The sequence below is a fragment of the Plectropomus leopardus genome, chromosome 11, assembly GCF_026936395.1.
Source record: "Plectropomus leopardus strain MGB_pleo_1.0 chromosome 11, ASM2693639v1, whole genome shotgun sequence".
Classification (NCBI taxonomy): Eukaryota; Metazoa; Chordata; class Actinopteri; order Perciformes; family Serranidae; genus Plectropomus; species Plectropomus leopardus.
In genome coordinates this window covers 29,805,129-29,824,275 of record NC_142186.1, presented here as the reverse complement: position 1 = coordinate 29,824,275, position 19,147 = coordinate 29,805,129, and the positions used below count along the sequence as shown (strand labels likewise).

Genomic DNA, 19,147 nt, shown 5'->3' with positions numbered 1-19,147 from the left:
TTTGCCTACCTGATAAATGTTATATAGCTGTTAAGGTAGGAAAAGCATCACTAGCCATAAAAAAGAACAGCTATATAATTGAATAAGGCAATTTCACATAACAAATCAATGTTTTAGATGGATGGTCTCGATAGTCTTTAATAGCCATTATTAAAATGTAAAAACACAAATGGCCCTATCTAGAGCCAGTGTTTACTTTTTCCATTCTCGGCCACCATAGAAACACAGTAGTGAACATGCGTTCTCCATAAATGAGAACCCGCTCCTCGTGTAGATAAAAACAACTAATTCTAAGGTAACTAAAACACTGGTTCTTGTTTCAACAAATAAACTATACTAATTATTTTATTTCCTTTTTGCCAATATTTCCCCCTAGATGCTATCACTGGATCTTCAAGACCTTATATATATATATATATATACATTTGTGTAATGTTTAAGATGGAGATAATTTTAGTTATAAAAGCTGTATGGTGTAAAGTGATGTGACATTACTCACCCTCTGGATTAATGGAGACTCCTGTTCAACCACAGTGTGTTTCTCTGAGTGGAAAAGAAATAGAAAAAAAGGAATATTTTTGAACATTTATAATACAAGTTACTTCATCCAAAATGAATGTAGACCTACTTAAAGATTTTCTAAACATGTTTAAATTTATTGGTTATTACGATAAACACAAACTTAAAACATTTTTAACACAGCTGACATACTTTCCTATGTTAACATGATAAAATAATTCTTCTTCTTTGCCATACCTTTGGTTCTTAAACTGGTGTCTGATAATCTCTGTACAAGACCGGTCATGTTCATCTTTTGTAAAATCTCTTTGGCCACCTTCACACATATTTTACTGTATGTCTCCACCATCAGCTTCACTGTGTCTTGAATGTTTGCCACTTTAAGTTGACTCCACGCGGTGGTTGGCGAATCTTTGTGCATTTTGAGGAAAAACTTGAATTTTTCAAACTCTTCTGAACTCAAATGATTCAGTGTTTCAGAAAGCACCTTTTTAACTGTCATTGTTTCTACCTGAAAAAATAAAAGGACATATCATATTATCTGTGCAAGATGGGATGTATGTTGTGTATGTGAACTACTGCCATGATTAGAAATCAGTCTCTTTGCATTTCAATGAAGGAATACTGCACCCACAAAATAATCGTTTATATATCATTTGATTATGGCGTGTTAACTTGACTTCATTTTGTTAATCAACAAAATTTACAGACACACAATGATTATATATTAAAAAACAAAGTGAATTATCACCTCACGGTTATTTGCCTCCATGAACCAGTCAAGTTGCAGTAATAGTTAAAATGCATGTCTGTCAAGAGACTCATGTGGCCTTGAGTAGACAAATACAAATATTCAAATACGAAATTTACTGCAAGGACGTTAGATTTTCTAAAACATGGCCACTTCACATGCATATTCCCCCTCAAGCAGCACAAACGATCTATACAGCCAGCACCCAACTTTAGTGTCACCAATGTAGTATCCTACCAGATGTCTCCCCTTCTGGTCTGTATATATATGTGTGTGTGTGTGTGTGTGTGTGTGTGTGTCATGACTTCAGGATTTTATTCTATTACACTATTACACAAATAAAATAATTATAAAAAAGGCACAACCTACAATATCAACAATTTACTACATAAAATAAAGATTTACTCACTGTATCCATGATGCTACACTGTTTCTTGAGGTCACTGATTAGATGTGGACAACATTTATTCAAGATTTGGTAAAAGATCTCTTTTCCTTTTACTCCACTGGATTCCAAAGGCCCTCTAAAGAGAGCCCTCATCTTGTCCTGAGGGTCCGGGATAGATCTGATGTTATTATAACTTTCTTTATTGATAACATCATTTGAGAGGAGTGCATCCAGAATTGGTGTAACGTTTGTTACTCTCCGGATTAGTTCAACTCGATGTTCATCCACAAAGTGTTCTGAGGAAAGGGGGATAGAACATGAGTCAACGTTGTTTGGAGATAACATGCTTTGTGATACATTTCATAAGAAGGGGGACAAACTAAAATGCATCAAATACAAAACCAGAATATTTACATCTTAGATTTTCTAAAAAAAATTACTTGAGGTTGTGTAAGAATAATTTGATTGGTGGATGTATCAGTCTTTTTTAAAGTATTGCAAATATTATAGTGGATCTCAGAAAGAAAACTCACTATTGTTAGCTAAAAGAAATTTTAAACGAAAAGAATGCAACTCCCACAATAGTGTTTTATAGAAGGAAAGTAAAACATGATTATTTTGAGGCAAACAATAATTCTGACAAAGGCACAGCAGTTTTAGATGAAATTTTGTAAAGATTTTAAATTTCCTTTTGCATTATTTGGTTTAAATTTGGTGGCAGTACTTGAATGATTAAACCCCCCTGTGTGAGAAAGACTTGTTTAAAATATCCCTCCATGGTTTAATTATGTCGAAAATGAAAAAATAAGTTTTCCGGTGATATTTTGTGTTTATGTTTGGCTTGTTGTAAACAACCTGAACTCTGTGAGGAACAGGCATTTAGTGAGACATACATCATACCTGTGCTGCTAATTCCTGCCATTTTTTCATCAGTTGCTGCTGCTGAGGATCAAGTAGCTGTAAAAATATAAGTTAAACATTAAAAAAAAGAATTAAAAATAATAAGAATAAGGTAACCCCTGTTTTTCCACAAAAATGTATATGGTAAATGTTTTTCTTTAACAATAAAGGAGCCGAGAAAGCAAGAAAACCAATCACTAGAACAGGTAAACAGCACACAGTGTGAGGCACACACCAAGACAAATCAGTCTAAAAATGTCTATCAATGAATGTGTTTGTCATAAATAGACTACAAAGGCAATTGCAGCAATAAACAAGCTACATGGGAAGTACATGGCACATAATGAGCTTCTGATAAACAGTTTTAATCCACCATAGAGGTGTATATACACACACACACACACACACACACACACACACTTCATTGCAGGTCGTCGATGCTGATTCCTGTGAGCTATTCTATCTTGCAATAAATTGTCTTGCATCTGATTATAACTTTAACGAGCAACCGACGTTAGAAAACTGTTCGTTACAGCATTGTTAGCGGTTAACCGTTTCCACGCGGAGCTCAACAGGAAGTTAAAACCATGAAAGCGAAAGTAAGAATTTAATTAAATTTCACAAACCGTTTTAAAGCAGCTTGTGTCTCCAGCTGCAGCTTCAGTGTTTATGATCGCGGCAAATCATCTCTGGATGGTTGAAGGGCTTGGCTCGAGGTCTGCTCCCCTCCCGAAGTGCCTCCCTCCCGGTGAGAGCCGTTGCCCGCGCTGCCCTCCCCTCCTCTCCGCTCCTCTCCTCTCCGTTTCCGCTCCGTCTCCTCGGCGGTCGGGGTCGACAGAGGGCGGTAAAACGACAGCTGTGGAGAAAAGCGACAGGAAACAGCAGAAAAAGAAGAAGGTCCAGATGACAACAAACAACAAGCTAAACGGAGAGGTGAGCCGCCTTCCTCCAACAGTCCTCTCTGTCCCTCCGTGGCTCCGAGTTGAAGGTCATAACGTTAACTTACATTCATTAAATTACCGTAAACACGCTCGTTTCGTCCCGTTTTAAGTGTCCGTTAGCGTTAAACGAACCCGTTTAGTCGTTTCGTTTCCTAGCTAACGTTAACGTCGGTGAATCAGCCTTCAGCTTTAACCTCCATATTTCTGTCAGTTATTGATGACCAGCGTGCAGTCTCGCGCCTGACCGTTAAAGGGTGAACAATTCAATTCAAAACTTTATTGAAGACGCAGCTCAAAGACAGGCCCACAGGTGAAACACTCCTCGAGACAGACAGGTAACGGTGACAGTAACGTCATCTGTAGTGTTAGAAGTATTCATATCCTTTAAGTAGGTAAAAGTACTAATACCACCCTGTAAAAATACTTTGTTACAAGTAAAAGTCTTACATTTAAAATAGTACTTAAGTAAAAGTAAGCATAATGACAAAAATGTACATAAAGTATGAAAAAGAAAAGTACCCAGTGTAGAAAAAACAATAAATCATTAGGTGGGAAAAACACCCAAATAACTCATAACAATAGAAAAAAATTAGAATAATATAACCAAAAAGTCCAAATTAAAAAACCCTCAAAATTAGTCAGAAGAAAAATAGAGAAAACACCCCAAAACTCAAATTTATTAAAAATAAATAAATAAATAAGACCCCCCCCCCACACACACACAAAACTCAAAATTATAAATAATACCCCCAACTCAAAATAATTTTTAAAAATTGAAAAAAATAACCGTTTGTTTATCAAAGGCTAATGAATTGTCTGTGAATCAGCTGCAGTCTGTTTGTACAAATGCTTTAATAATTCAATTCATGCAAAACATCATGTTATCATATTTTATAGTTTTCTTATGCAAAAAATCTTAATTTATAAAGTAAAGAAGTTTTAAGATAGACATAGTGAAGTAAATACATTTCCCCTTTGAAATGTGATGTAGTGACAGTATAAAGTTGCATGGAAAGAAAATACTCCAGCAAAGTACAACTAGGTATACCTTAAATTCATACTTAAGTACAGTACTTGAGTAAATGTACTTAGTTACATTCCACCACTGAAATCATTATGTATTGAGTTTCAGCTTTGTTATGGACCTCTCATGACATTTTGACAACTCTGTGATCTTATTTTTTATATGTATAAAAAAGTCTGAATAAACTCAATGTGTTTTTATTATAGTATCTGTCTGTTAGCACCACTAAAATAAAAGTAAAAACTAAGAGCAGAGTAATAAATATACACGATGAGCAGTAATATATTGAATGAATATACAATGTTAAATAAACTGTAGGAGATAAATATGAATGTATGTAATGAACAGGCTATATACAGTATGATCACATGTAACATGTAAAATAAATAGTGTAGGTATAAGTATTAAAGTAAGTACTTATACCTGCACTTTAATCTATATATAATGATGGTTTAAGTGGAAGAATTACTTAAAGTAAGAAATTACAGACAGAATCAACAACTGGATGTATTATATGAGTTTGGTTTATTCTCTGTTTATCTGATGAACAGTACTGACAGTGGCATGATATGGACAGCATGAACAATTCTATCAAATCTAAACAATAATAATAATTAATTTTTGTTTTGTTTTGTTTTCAGTAATCTGAAAACCATACTTGGGTAAATGTGCAAAAATCTTAACAGAAAATGACATCAGTAGAAGTTAAAGTTGCCTATTAAATTATTACTTGAGTAAAAGTCTATAGTATCAAATATCTGCTGTACATAAGTATCAAAAGTAATTTTATGATAGTATGGAAAAAGTCATATTTGACATTATTTACAATTTGAGGTGTCCTGTCAACAGTTTCACATTCGTCTCTTTTAGAACAGTGCTCTGTGAGGAAAATGCTTTTTATTTTTTGACTGCAGGGAATTTTTATTTTTTCACTTAAAAACCGTGAGTGGCCTCTGGAAAGAACTGGAGAAACCATTTGAGCGACATCATGACGACATACAACCTCACAGAGTCAGTCACATGAGACTGTAGACTTCACTTTTGGAAAGAAGGTTTTGTATTTTCTTAAAATCTTCTGATTGTGATCTGGTGTCACTGATTGTTTAAACGTCCTCTCTCCTCAGAGAAACTCTGGATGAACATCTGTCTGCACTGATCCAGGAAGTGAGCAGAGACACATCTGTCTGACTCTCAGCGCTCAATACTAATATGCTACAATTTGTTTGTTTTCTTGAGGATATATTGCACACAGTTTTTTGATATATTTTTGATTTCTATTTTTACCGTTTTATTACATTTAATTTTAAAATCATATTTATATGTATTTTTGTATTCCATATATATATTTTCTCTTTTTTCATGTCTTACATAAGGCACTTTAAGTTGCCTAACAATTGCTGTTTACAAATGTATCTTTTATATGAATTTATTGTGTCCTACAAAATCATCAGATTGCAACAATTATGGCTGTTAACTTTTTACTTGTGGACGATCAATCAAAATGTTTTCTATTTTAAAATAAATTTCATCTGATTATTATGTGTAGTTCTTGGCTTTCGAGTCAAATGAAGTTGCTTAAATTCTGTTTATGACAGATTAGTATTTTAATGCAAATATGTAGAAAAGAGGATTATTTTTGACCTAATTGTTTACCTTAATTGGACTTTTAATTTTTCTTGTTTTATGGTTTACTTATAACATATATTAACTTAATTTTTAGACCTTTCTTGTACCTTCAGTGTGTGGGTTTTTTGGTGTTTTGTATTGTTTGTTTTGAGTTGTATATTTAGATTTTGTATTTTACTCATGTTACTTATGTTGCTGCCTGTTGTGGCCAAGACATCCTTGAAAAATATAAATAAAATTTTGTTCTTAAAGGTTAAATAAAATAAAATAAAATAAATTATCAAGAGTATCCAAAGTGAAATCTGCACATTTTTTGATCAACCAACTGAACAAAAAAAAAAAAATTATAAAATAAATTATAAGGAAAAGAAGCCTGATTATCGGAATGGTTGCCAATTAGCTTTTACTCGATCAACTCATTGATTAATCAGCTAATTGTTTCATCTTTAACTTGATATTTAACATATTATCATGAACAATATACACTGAACAAAACATGCAACATGCAACTTGTTTTGCTGCCTCTTTTAGAATTTATGCACTCAACAGATATTTGAATGCATAAAAAAGTGATTTTTTAAAAGAATTTTGTTCGCGAGTTTATTTAAATTTAAATTTGTGAGCGCTTCTCCTTTCCCAAGTTAATCCATCCACCTGACAGGTGCGGCATATCAACATGTTGATTAATTAAGCAGCGTCATTACTACACGGCACGTGACTTGTCGAGACAGGTGTCAATCACGCTGCCACCTCCCTCCACAGCTCTCACGGGCCAATGGCAGCTTCACAGCAGGTTTGAGTATCCTCACAAAAAGAAAAAAAACACTAAAAACACCAAAACAAACCGTACAGGTGCATGGATGCGAGAAAAGGGGAGCAGGTGACGTTACCACCTGAATGTTTTTCTTGTGTCATCGTTGCTGTCGGATGTAATTAAATATAGTCGATTTTATTTTTTTGCATTTTTTTGGAAGTGAGAGAGAAAGTAACGTAGAGTTCTTGCAGCTGAGCACGTTTCATGACTGCAAAGAGCTGGACATCCGTTTAACCTCACAAAACGCTGCGTGCACACCTGACAGGTAAGCTTCATTTGCGCTCTACTCGTGTCTGTTTGTCACACACAGTGGTGCTATATAACCAAGTACATGTACTCAAGTTCTGTACTAAAGTATTAATTGGTGGTACTTGCTCTTGAATATTTTCTTTTCGTGCTATTTTATACTTTTACTGTATTACATGTCTGAGGCAAATATAGCACACTTTACTTCAATACATTTAGCTGACAGCTTTAGTTACTTTACAAATGAGGGGTTTGGCTTAAAAAATAAGGGTATAAAAATCTGATGTTTTGTTATAAATTCAATTAATGTACTTGTAGTTTATAGCTTATAATTATAGCTGCAACAACTATCAGTCGATTCACAGAAAATCAATTGGCAACTATTCTGATAAACATTCAAGACTTTTTGTAATTTTTTATTATATGGAATTTTTGAAGTATGTAATGAATTTATTTTGAATTCTTTTTTTTTTTTTTTTAATTGTTTTGGGTGTTTTTTTCTATGCCTATTTAAATTAATTTTGAGTTTTCAGGTGTTTTATTTCTGTTTTTTTTTAGTTTTTGAAGTTTTGGTGGGTTTTTTTCTTTTTTATTGTTTTGAATTTTTTGGGTGTTGAATGTAAGACTCTTTCATGCAACAAAGTATTTTCATAGGGTACTTAGTACTTAAGTAAAGGATCTAAATACTTCTTCCATCACTGGCTGTATATGTTTGACTCAGAATTGCATACGACAAAGTGGTATATAGAGATTTGCACTGGTTTTATTTACTTTGAAGAGCTTAAACTGTATTATTTTGGGGGGGGAAAGCTGTGTGCTGGCATCACTCTGCTGTACAGAATTCTGATCCAGGTTATTGACGTTATTATGAACTGAACTATTATAAATTTGAGCCGTGAATACTTTGGCACATAATTGTTGCACTATTTGCGCTATGTGTAATCCATACTGATGTTTGTTGTTGTTTGTGATATGTGTTTGGCATATTGGCCTTTGTGTGTTGTTGCTGGTATGGTTCATTGCAAACAGAGGGGCAGCAGAATAATTTTTTCCTCGAGCAGCAAAAGTGTTGGTGCCGGCTCTGGGTGCTCTTTGGGATGGTCTCAATAAAAGGCTGCTCTATAATCCATGCGTTTGTTGGCAGCTGGATATTACATGAGGTCCCTCGGTAAAACGAGACCTGTGCGAATAGGGTTTTAGTCACAAGGGGGAAGGAGGAAGGAGGAAGCTCTGGCCCACTGTGCTGAGAGTCTAGCTCTGCTCCTGCTCAACTCAACTTTGTTTATTTGTGCATTTGTCCTGGTTTTGCAGCAAGGCATAAAAAGGACGTATATATACAGTACAAGACCATGATAATATTAACCGACAGTGTAAAGTAATTACTGACTATGTTGTGAGTATTTAGAGACCAAAGCGTCACAGCCAAAGTCAGATACACCACCACAACGTCACCGTCATCCACATCATGCTTATTTCTCTATTTAATTCGATGCCGTTTTCGGACGGTTGATATAAAGCGTGTGCTGCTATATAGTGATGTGCGTTCATGTGTGAGTCATGAAGCGTTATGAATGCCCTCATGATAATCTGACTCAAAAACCAGGATCCACATGTTACAATTAAAAGAATTATATTTTAAAATAGAAAATATTCTGAATGAAATGTCAACAGCCATAATTGTTGCAACCTGATGATTTCAAAGGACACAATATACCCAGTTCCAAAACTTACCCTCTGATCTTGAGCTGGTGTCTGACAACCTCTGTACCAGATCGTTCCTGCCAATTTCCTCTAAAACCTTTTTGGCCACCTCCACTGATCTTTGGGTGTAGGTGTGCACCATCAGATTCACCACCTTTAACCTGTTGCTGTTCTCCAGTTCGCTGCTCTGGATGTGTCTGAGGCCTGCCCCGATGTCACCGTTCTCCAGGTGCCACTTGAAAAATTCAAACTGGCTCTCGTTCAGATCTTGCAGAATTTCCAGAAGCTTTGGTTTATTTACAGCGATAGCTGCTTTCTGATGATTTAAAGTGAATAAACAAACAGATATGATTTACTGTAACAGTATTGGTTGATAATATTATAGCTGGAAAGCTCACTGACTGCAGCATCAGTTGTGTGAGAATGATACAGTTTAAGTCATGAGTAGGCTTGGGCGGTATTTATTTTTTCATACCTTTATACAGTATGACAGTATCATTGTGTGGCACTAACCCCCCCCAAACCCCGGCACCTGCGAGCTCCCTTCTTTCTGCAGCTGTCTTTCCATTTTCAGTCTGCTTTATACACTAACAAGAGGGTAATATTCGTACACCTGTTTTTCTTATTAAACAGAGAAAGACGAACATACACCTTCTGAATTCATGTTTCTGCTTCTCTCTTAACTGCCTCATTAGATCAGAAAATACACTTCATTGAAACTCAACAGAAACAAACAAACAAACTAGAGAAAAAACCTAATCAAAACTGCATTAGTCAAACTCGTTAGTCGTTAAAGGCCGTGACAAACCAAGCAGAAATCGAGGAACTAACAGCAGTAGACCGTTGGGAGCCATGGAGGTTGTTGGTGAAAGAAGTCACTCTGATTGGCCGTTCAGCTCAGCTCATGGCATTAGCAAACAGAGGGAGGAAGTACACAAACAGCTAAAGTAAAGAGGGACAGAGGTTGAGCAGCTTGATATATGAGATCTTTTATCTGCCTTTAAGCTCCTAACAAAAAAGTTTCCCGGTGGTTTGTGTTGTTCACTGGTGCACAGTAAATATGCCTTGTTTTGGTTGATGTTTATTGGCCATTGGTTTGGTTTGTTTCTGTGCAACTTTTTGGCTGAGACACAGATAAGTGAAGCAACGCAGAAAGGGGCTTTTGTTGCTGCTAGTTCTCAGATGTCGGCTTAGTGTGTCACGACCTTTAGTTAGCTGCCTGTTGAACCGCACCAACCTCCAGTGGTACGTGATGCAAAACATCCTCAACACAGCCTCAAGGATGAGGTTAAAAGAAAGATGAGGTTATATATTTAAAATCACACCGTCTGAATTAGTTTAATTCCCTGGTATACCATAACACTATGATACCGCCCATGCCTCTGATGAGTTTGGTTTATATTGGATTATTTTCAGTCTGCATCTGACTGAATGAAAACTGTTGAGTGAAGTCAGACTGATATCAGATTACTCACCTGCTGTTGATCCACAGAGCGTTTCTCTGAGGGTAAAGGAAATAATAATAAAGGAATGAAAAGTTTGTAACAGACTCTTTGACTCACAAACTATACAAAGAGTTTTAGCAAATAATGACAAAAGTCACTGGTCATTTCATTTGAATTATGCGATTAACTTGATGAAAGACCAGAATTAAATTTGTCAGGTTTGCTCTCTTTTCACTCGCTGTTTGCACTCAAAGATCTTTTGTGAGCGAAGAACCACCACTCTCCAAAAATCTCAAGTGTCTCTGTATCTCCAACAATTGTAACGGTGATATGTCTTCACTCTATCAGACTGCATCAAGTCAATTTAAGAACTCCTCCTCATACTCACTAGCCTCATTTACACTACCTGTCTAAGGTGGGAATTTCACACCGCTGTCTTCCCTCTTTGTCTCCACACTGTAACGCTCTCTGTCTTTGTGTGGTCCACATCCTCCTCCTCATCATCCACCTGAATACTACTGGCTTTGAAAGTAACTGAGTTATGAACTGATACTGTGCTGTCTGTCTTGCCCCAAATGTATCTTCCAACCACGTGTTCTCCACTGCTTCTTGGTCAAACAACTCTCTAATGGTTGTTGAATGATGTGAAAAATGCAGAAATCAAAGCCATTCCAAAAACTTAAATGACAGATGAAAGTTTTGGAGTCAGTGTGTGAATGTGATTGACAAACAAAAAGGTTGTATTTAGTTCACCTCTTTTAATTGCCCAAAGCAAACATGCTGTCTAAAATCACACCTGGCATGATGTTGCCATTGTTTCTGTGTAAAAATGCAAATGCACCATAAAAAAGGGATTTCGTAGCGACTCTAGGGCTCTAAAGTGCAAATTAGAGTGAAAATGGGAATTCCTTAATTTTGACAATCAATCAGGAGAAATGTATATTAAACAAGATATTTAGGAGTATTTTGGGTACATTTAATTTAAGGAAGCATCAGAATTTGCATGTTTTGAAACTGAAGTACATTTTTAGTTTTTGCAGGGTACCTACCTCTTGCTCTAGCATCATCATATGGTCCAGTTGCTGATACTGCAGCTACAAAACATAAAATGACAGCTGCATGATAATGTTTTTATTCTAGACTCCATGAATTAATGACAATAATACTACAGCAGGCTGACCAAAGGAAAAACAACCTTGCTAAACTTGGCAACTTTCCAAACCGTAGCGAGTTACTGCCTGGTGCACTCAGTCAGCAGAACAGCGTCTGTCCGTCCCTCCCCTTTCTTGCCGTGCTCTCAAAGTTTTAGTATGGTTAACCTGCAGCTTTCACGAGCAATGCTCTTCCAGACAACTTAACTCTCAACACTGCGCCTCCTTGGCTCCAGGAACAAAAGCGTTTGTTCTTGAAGTTACATCCCTGATGCTTAAAATGTTTAAGTTTCCTACAATGTCACAATTGTGGTCTCTGTATCTTCATCGATTATTGAACGTGGCCGGCTCTAGCAAGCAACAGAGAGTCAAGTCAGTTTTATTTATAAAGCCCATTATCACAAAACAAGGTTTGCCACAGAGGGCTTTACAGCATACGACATGCCTCTGCCCTTAGACCCTCACATAGCCTTAGGAAAAGCTCCCAAAAAAGAACATAGAGCGAGGTGTGTGCACTCTGCAGAGCCTAGAAGCCCCGTCTCCGCTCCTATACACCGCATGGTTTGCTTGTTTATTCAAAGTTTATTGATATTTAATGTCTTGCGTGTCTGAACAGCACCAACTTTGAAACTACATGGCCTGAGGAACTGTTAATACGATCTACGTAACACTTGTCGGGTACATTGCTGGGGACCTGAGATATATGAAGGGCAAACAGAGATTCAAGCTTTAGAGTTAGATGTGTGCTTACTTTTAACTTTTTTTCTACCGTTTATACTTTATAAAAACTTTGGGCTTCGAGATTCTTCAGCCAATAAATTTCTGCATTTTGGGCAATGTTTTGAAAAAACATTTCAGCTGCCAGCATTCACACTGCACTTTATGAGAGTAATGCATTTCCCAGTTATTACTGTGTAAAGTATTCACACTGTTGTAATTGTAAGCTTTATTATTATTATTATTATTATTCCATACTTTTGGTATTCCATATTTTTGGTTGTCTGCTCCTCCTACATGCTTTCATTGAAACTTCAAGTGTTCAGCTCTTAAAGGACATAGATCCTATCATTTTTGCAGCAGGTCAGTACTCAGATTTCTCCCTGACCTCTGACCTTATTTTTGGAAGCCTGGCTTTCTTATTTTTACAGTAGTAGTAATAGAAGACGTTGTGTTACCTGCCTTAGTTTTTTGAATGTGCGTGTGTCTGTCTTGGAGCGACGCAATGGACAGAAAGAAAGACAAGAGCGTAAAAAAATGATTCTTCTAAACATGAATCATTTGAAATGTCTCACCTTGTGATCGACCAGTGTTTTGGTATTCACCTGAAAAAAGCAGAGGTTAATAAATGAAGGATATGAAGCTGATTTACTGCCTTTATCTAACAGCAGACATCTTCTTCACTAATGATGTTCGGTTAAGTGAGCGTGGTATGCAGACAGTTTAGATTATTTCTTGTGGTATTATTTCAAACTGACCTTCTTGAATTTCACAGGTCCACACAGGCTGATGCCCATTTTTTGGTGTGAGCGTGAGCTTGAAGTCTTGGTCTGGATTCTTTTTTATCACTTCGTAGAAATCTGGGTCTGTGCTGTCGTATCTGAGCATTATTGTCTGTGAAAGAGAAAAATGAATAAAATAAATAAATAAATGAATAAGGAAAAAATGTCAAACATTTCTTCCTTCTCCTACTGAGGTTAAGTTGTAGTGGTGTTGTAAATAACACCAAAGACTTCTAAAGACAGACAAAAAGGATTGATTCTTCCAGTGTATATTCCTGAGCACATGGAGTCAGGCTTGGTCATGATGAGAATTTAATGGATTTATTATTGTCTGTATCCACAGATGATTTTAAATTTGAAGCATATAAAATGGCCTGACATCCCCAGACCCAACTGCAAAAAAAAACATGCTCCAGCATCATAAAAAAATATATTATTGAAAAATCTGTAGATCAATATGTCAGTGTTCTATGTCATGACTTTTTATTTGGCATTTAAGAGCCTTGGCTGCCATAAGGTTTTAGTGATATGTCTGATTAAATTTCCAGTACAGAGAGCTGACTTGAAATTAACACCTAAATTTATATTTTGAATGTTTTCTTCCCAATAGCCTGAAAGAAGAGATGTTATAGAAGAAAAATAGCCCAAAAATCTCAAAACTGACCAGAACATTAAAAAAAAAAAAAAAACTGTTTTCACCTGGGGTTCGTCGCCTTGAGGATAAATGTCTGCACCATCCAGATCCGTTGTCAACTTGAACCAGTCATGCATCTTCAGGGGCTTCTGTGGTTTAATCTTTCTGATTACGTTGTATCCATCAGACATTTCCGTTTTGTCCAAGTGCTACAGAAATAAACAAAAACAAGACAAAAACAAAATTGTACTCAGTGTTGTGTGTTTATCAATTAATTTATGGTGGCATTCTGTATCTTATTATGAGTTGTTTTGTTGCCAGTAAGATATGAAATAACCTGTTGAAGACCACGATCAGGTGGGATCAGGTAAACGTGGAGAGTGAGGGACATTCGAGATGATGCTGCGTTGATCATCTTATAATATATTAAGACCTTACAGTAAATTTCCACTGAAAGGCCAAAATATTTCACCAGAACCATTTTTAGAGAGAAAACTGGTTCAGACAGCTTGACATGGGACGATGTGACCTCAGACACTTTTTCAACAGCGTCTCCACTGTCATCTATGTGTAAGACTGCAAACTTGTCTAATATTGTCGGGTTGTCATCTGCACAAAATAAAAGCACACACAATTAGGGAGGATAAAAGGATTGCATCTGTTTTTGTACTCAGCTGCAGCAATATAAAAGGTGGTACATTTATTTATTTTCATTATGTTTTCTCACCTATGCAGATCCAGTGTGGCAGGTACACTTCATCAAACTTCCCAGCAATGACTGTGATGTCCATTAGAGGACCTGCAGGCATGTATTGCATCATTTCCAACCTCATCATGGGTACATCCAAAGAGCAGAACTGGTACTTAAAGCTGACCTTTTCCTTACAGACCCAGCGCAAGCCAGAGACACTGCATTCAAAGTTTCCTGCCCCAGACTGTAGGCTGTAGGAATGAAAAAAGGTGAGTTTGTGTTTATGCACATGAAGGGACAAAACAGAGAAAATGTCATTGTTAAGAGTTTCTGCCTTGATTTTATTTACTGCAAATGTAGCATGAACACTGTTATTGTTTTATTGTATTAAAAAGATCTTAGTTTTCTTCTGTGAACAAAATCTCAAGAACCAAACTTAAGTTTTTCCAATAGTTTCAACTTGCTGTGTCGCAGTATTTAGGATGTTATCTTTACCTGTAAGTTGGAGCCTCATCTTCATCTGTACTGGTCACTTCAGGTTCCAGTTTAGTCCAGTCACTGGGGTCCTGCTGCAGAGGACAATCATGTTTACAAATAAGTGGAGACATGACTTTTCTAAACAAAATGTAAAGCAACAAAATAATGTAATTTAAGGGATTACCGTCGTGCTTACACAACCCTCAAGCTCCGAGCGTCCTGAAGACCCTTGATACCCTTGAGAAGACAAATATGACTCTATTTTAAATTATGTTATCTGGTGCAGGAGTAGAGACAGAGGTCTATAAAAACTTGTTGGTGGTTTCTTCTCTTTAGAGATCTCATCCTTGTTCAGTCTCCTTTCAAACTTGGTGCAGACTAATTTGCAATCATGTGTTAGTGCTGCTTTGGAAGAGATGGATGGTATTAAGTGTTGGCATGTTATTGCATCGGGTGGGTTATGGAGCTAAAATTAGGGCGTTCACCCAGACGTGGTGCTCCCCTGAATGCTGAACGGAGCTGGAGAGGATAAAAACCTGTGTCTACTGCAGAGTCATTTTACCCAGGTGTGAATTCTTATAGTACGCATTATCATTGCATTAAAAGGCTGGATGTTGGGGGTGTAATTGGGTTTTTTGTGCAGTGGGAATTAAGCGATGCTAACTGATCTACAGTGTATAGTGATTAGTGAGTATAGTGATTAGACAGCAGACAATGTATCTTTCTATATAACAATGACATCAAATACACATTCAAATGGCTGCCTGACTGTTTACGTTTTGTCAGTGAATAAAATAAATGAGTAACAAAGTAAAATAATACAGACCACGCCCTGCATACCAACGTTTTTCCCCCCACAACATACCTGATTCTGAGCTGATTTCTGACAACATCTCCACCAGGTCAGTCCTGTTCATCTTCATGAAAACCTCCCTGGTCTTCACCACACACTGCTGGCCGTAGCGCTCCACCATCAGCTTCACTATTTCATGTCTGCCTGCAGTCTCCATTCTCTGTCTGGAGATTTTTGGGAGGTCTTCCTCCATACTCATGTCCTGCAGGAACCACTTGAATTCCTCGAGCTCCCGAATCTTAACTCTTCCAGTGTTTCCAAAAGCTTCTCAATTAGTGATGTCATGGTCGCTTCCTGATGGATTCAAAGTAGTCAGATGTATTTATGTCATATCTCCACTGCAGTGATGAAACATTAATCTGTTTGCATCAGTGTAAACATTTAAGTCATACAGTTACAGTAAAAACTAGTATTAACCACATAAGGTACAATAATACATTTGGTTCTATGTTTTGATTTCAGTGGCGTGATTAATTTATTTGTACAAACCCGTCTATCTCTCTCTCTCTGTCACTGTGCTACCAAAAGCTTGAATTATCCACCTGATCACATGCTCTCATTGCTTCAACAGCAGATTTGATGTTTCCTGTTTAAAACCTTTTTTGGCCTCTTTACTGTCAACATGAGGATCATTTTCAGCCTGTTACTATTAATTGAAATCTGTGTTGTGTAACGTGTGTGTGATGTGACGTTACTCACTTTCTGGGGTGATTTCTTTTTTTTTTTTGCAATTATCTTTTTATTTGGAAAAGACAACAATTTAGCATTCAGATTTTTCTACAATTTTCATACGATAGCACACTTTTCCAGTTTTCCTTTTTTCAGTTCTCTGCATATGTACAAGAAAGAAACTAAAATCGCAGTCCTCCTGTGCTGAAACTCAGACCGCATTACAAACCTTTCAGTCCTTTACTCCCATAGATGAGAATTCAAGGAAATCTCTTAAACCATTCATCTTTATAACTTTGAGCATGCTCATCTGTGTTCTCCCACAAAACATCAAGTAGCCATAAATCCAACGAATTTCTACCTTACTCTATCCGCCATTAGGTGTTCCATTTTCTTACATATGCCCAACTCTCATTCCAGGAAATACTAACTATGTACAACCGAACTGAAGGGAGCTTGCATTTTTACATTTTTCACAACAATGGGAAGAAAGGAGTTTGAGACATTAATGGAGTTATACAAAGTCTGCTCTCATTGGGGTTATAAATTCAGTCCATTTGATTGGCCATTGGTTTGGTTTGTTTCTGTGCAACTTTTTGGCTGAGACACAGATAAGTGAAGCAATGCAGAAAGGGGCTTTTGTTGCTGCTAGTTCTCAGATGTCGGCTTAGTGTGTCACGACCTTTAGTTAGCTGCCTGTTGAACCGCACCAACCTCCAGTGGTACGTGATGCAAAACATCCTCAACACAGCCTCAAGGATGAGGTTAAAAGAAAGATGAGGTTATATATTTAAAATTACACCGTCTGAATTAGTTTAATTCCCTGGTATACCATAACACTATGATACCGCCCATGCCTCTGATGAGTTTGGTTTATATTGGATTATTTTCAGTCTGCATCTGACTGAATGAAAACTGTGTTGAGTGAAGTCAGACTGACATCAGATTACTCACCTGCTGTTGATCCAGAGAGCGTTTCTCTGAGGGTAAAGGAAATAATAATAAAGGAATGAAAAGTTTGTAACAGACTCTTTTGACTCACAAACTATACAAAGAGTTTTAACAAATAATGACAAAAGTCACCGGTCATTTCATTTGAATGATGTGATTACCTTGATGAAAGACCAGAATTAAATTTGTCAGGTTTGCTCTCTTTTCACTCGCTGTTTGCACTCAAAGATCTTTTGTGAGCGAAGAACCACCACTCTCCAAAAATCTCAAGTGTTTCTGCATGACTGCATCAAGTCAATTTAAGAACTCCTCCTCATACTCACTAGCCTCATTTACACTACCTGTCTAAGGTGGGAATTTCACCCTCTTTGTCTCCACACTGTAATGCTCTCTGTCTTTGTGTGGTCCACATCCTCCTCCTCATCATCCACCTGAATACTACTGGCTTTGAAAGAGGTACTGAGTTATGAACTGATACTGTGCTGTCTGTCTTGCTCCAAATGTATCTTCCAACCACGTGTTCTCCACTGCTTCTTGGTCAAACAACTCTCTAATGGTTGTTGAATGATGCGAAAAATGCAGAAATCAAAGCCATTCCAAAACTTAAATGACAGATGAAAGTTTTGGAGTCAGTGTGTGAATGTGATTGACAAACAAAAGGTTGTATTTAGTTCACCTCTTTTAATTGCCCAAAGCCAACATGCTGTCTAAAATCACACCTGGCATGATGTTGCCATTGTTTCTGTGTAAAAATGCAAATGCACCATAAAAAAGGGATTTCGTAGCAACTCTAGGGCTCTAAAGTGCAAATTAGAGTGAAAATGGGAAGTCCTTAATTTTGACAATCAATCAGGAGAAATGTATATTAAACAAGATATTTAGGAGTATTTTGGGTACATTTAATTTAAGGAAGCATCAGAATTTGCATGTTTTTAAACTGAAGTACATTTTAGTTTTTGCAGGGTACCTACCTCTTGCACCATCATATGGTCCAGTTGCTGATACTGCAGCTACAAAACATAAAATGACAGCTGCATGATAATGTTTTTGTTCTAGACTCCATGAGTTAATGACAAAAATACTACAGCAGGCTGACCAAAGGAAAAACAACCTTGCTAAACTTGGCAACTTTCCAAACCCTAGCGAGTTACTGCCTGGTGCACTCAGTCAGCAGAACAGCGTCTGTCCGTCCCTCCCCTTTCTGGCCGTGCACTCAAAGTTTTAGTATGGTTAACCTGCAGCTTTCACGAGCAATGCTCTTCCAGACCACTTAACTCCCACCACTGCGCCTCCTTGGCTCCAGGAACAAAAGCGTTTGTTCTTGAAGTTACATCCCTGATGCTTAAAATGTTTGAGTTTCCTACAATGTCACAATTGTGGTCTCTGTATCTTCATCGATTATTGAACGTGGCCGGCTCTAGCGAGCAACAGAGAGTCAAGTCAGTTTTATTTATAAAGCCCATTATCACAAAACAAGGTTTGCCACAGAGGGCTTTACAGCATACGACATGCCTCTGCCCTTAGACCCTCACATAGCCTTAGGAAAAGCTCCCAAAAAAGAACATAGAGCGAGGTGTGTGCACTCTGCAGAGCCTAGAAGCCCCGTCTCCGCTCCTATACACCGCATGGTTTGCTTGTTTATTCAAAGTTTATTGATATTTAATGTCTTGCGTGTCTGAACAGCACCAACTTTGAAACTACATGGCCTTAGGAACTGTTAATACGATCTACGTAACACTTGTCGAGTACATTGCTGGGGACCTGAGACATGTGAAGGGCAAACAGACAAGAGGTTCAAGCTTTAGAGTTAGATGTGTGCTTACTTCTAACTTTTTTTCTACCGTTTATACTTTATAAAAACTTTGGG

At 37.1% G+C, this 19,147-nt stretch overlaps 2 protein-coding genes across 11 annotated transcripts in view; both read right to left on the bottom strand.

Moving 5' to 3' along the window:
- The window catches only part of LOC121945667 (uncharacterized), a 44,963-nt gene that overhangs the window by 22,245 nt on the left and 3,571 nt on the right, over window positions 1–19,147 (bottom strand). For 9 of the 10 annotated variants that reach the window (XM_088084555.1, XM_088084556.1, XM_088084557.1 and 6 more), the window contains exons 1-5: window positions 3,185–3,702; window positions 2,559–2,615; window positions 1,680–1,954; window positions 757–1,030; window positions 500–543 (exon numbers count right to left, since the gene is read on the bottom strand). In XM_088084555.1, coding sequence (XP_087940681.1) covers window positions 500–543; window positions 757–1,030; window positions 1,680–1,954; window positions 2,559–2,580 — 615 coding nt within the window. In that variant the 5' untranslated portion in view covers window positions 2,581–2,615; window positions 3,185–3,702. Of the gene's footprint in view, window positions 1–499; window positions 544–756; window positions 1,031–1,679; window positions 1,980–2,558; window positions 2,616–3,184; window positions 3,703–19,147 lie in introns of those variants that run through there. The other variant, XM_088084564.1, reaches the window with a different exon arrangement.
- LOC121940047 (NACHT, LRR and PYD domains-containing protein 1 homolog) lies at window positions 5,030–14,981 on the bottom strand. Its single transcript, XM_088084572.1, has 9 exons — window positions 14,826–14,981; window positions 14,367–14,581; window positions 13,977–14,248; window positions 13,705–13,848; window positions 12,982–13,117; window positions 12,799–12,828; window positions 11,405–11,449; window positions 10,386–10,411; window positions 5,030–9,226 (listed from the first exon to the last, which is right to left on the bottom strand). Exons 1-9 carry the CDS (start codon window positions 14,936–14,938, stop codon window positions 8,906–8,908), a joined length of 1,302 nt encoding a protein of 433 aa, XP_087940698.1. The 5' UTR covers window positions 14,939–14,981; the 3' UTR covers window positions 5,030–8,905.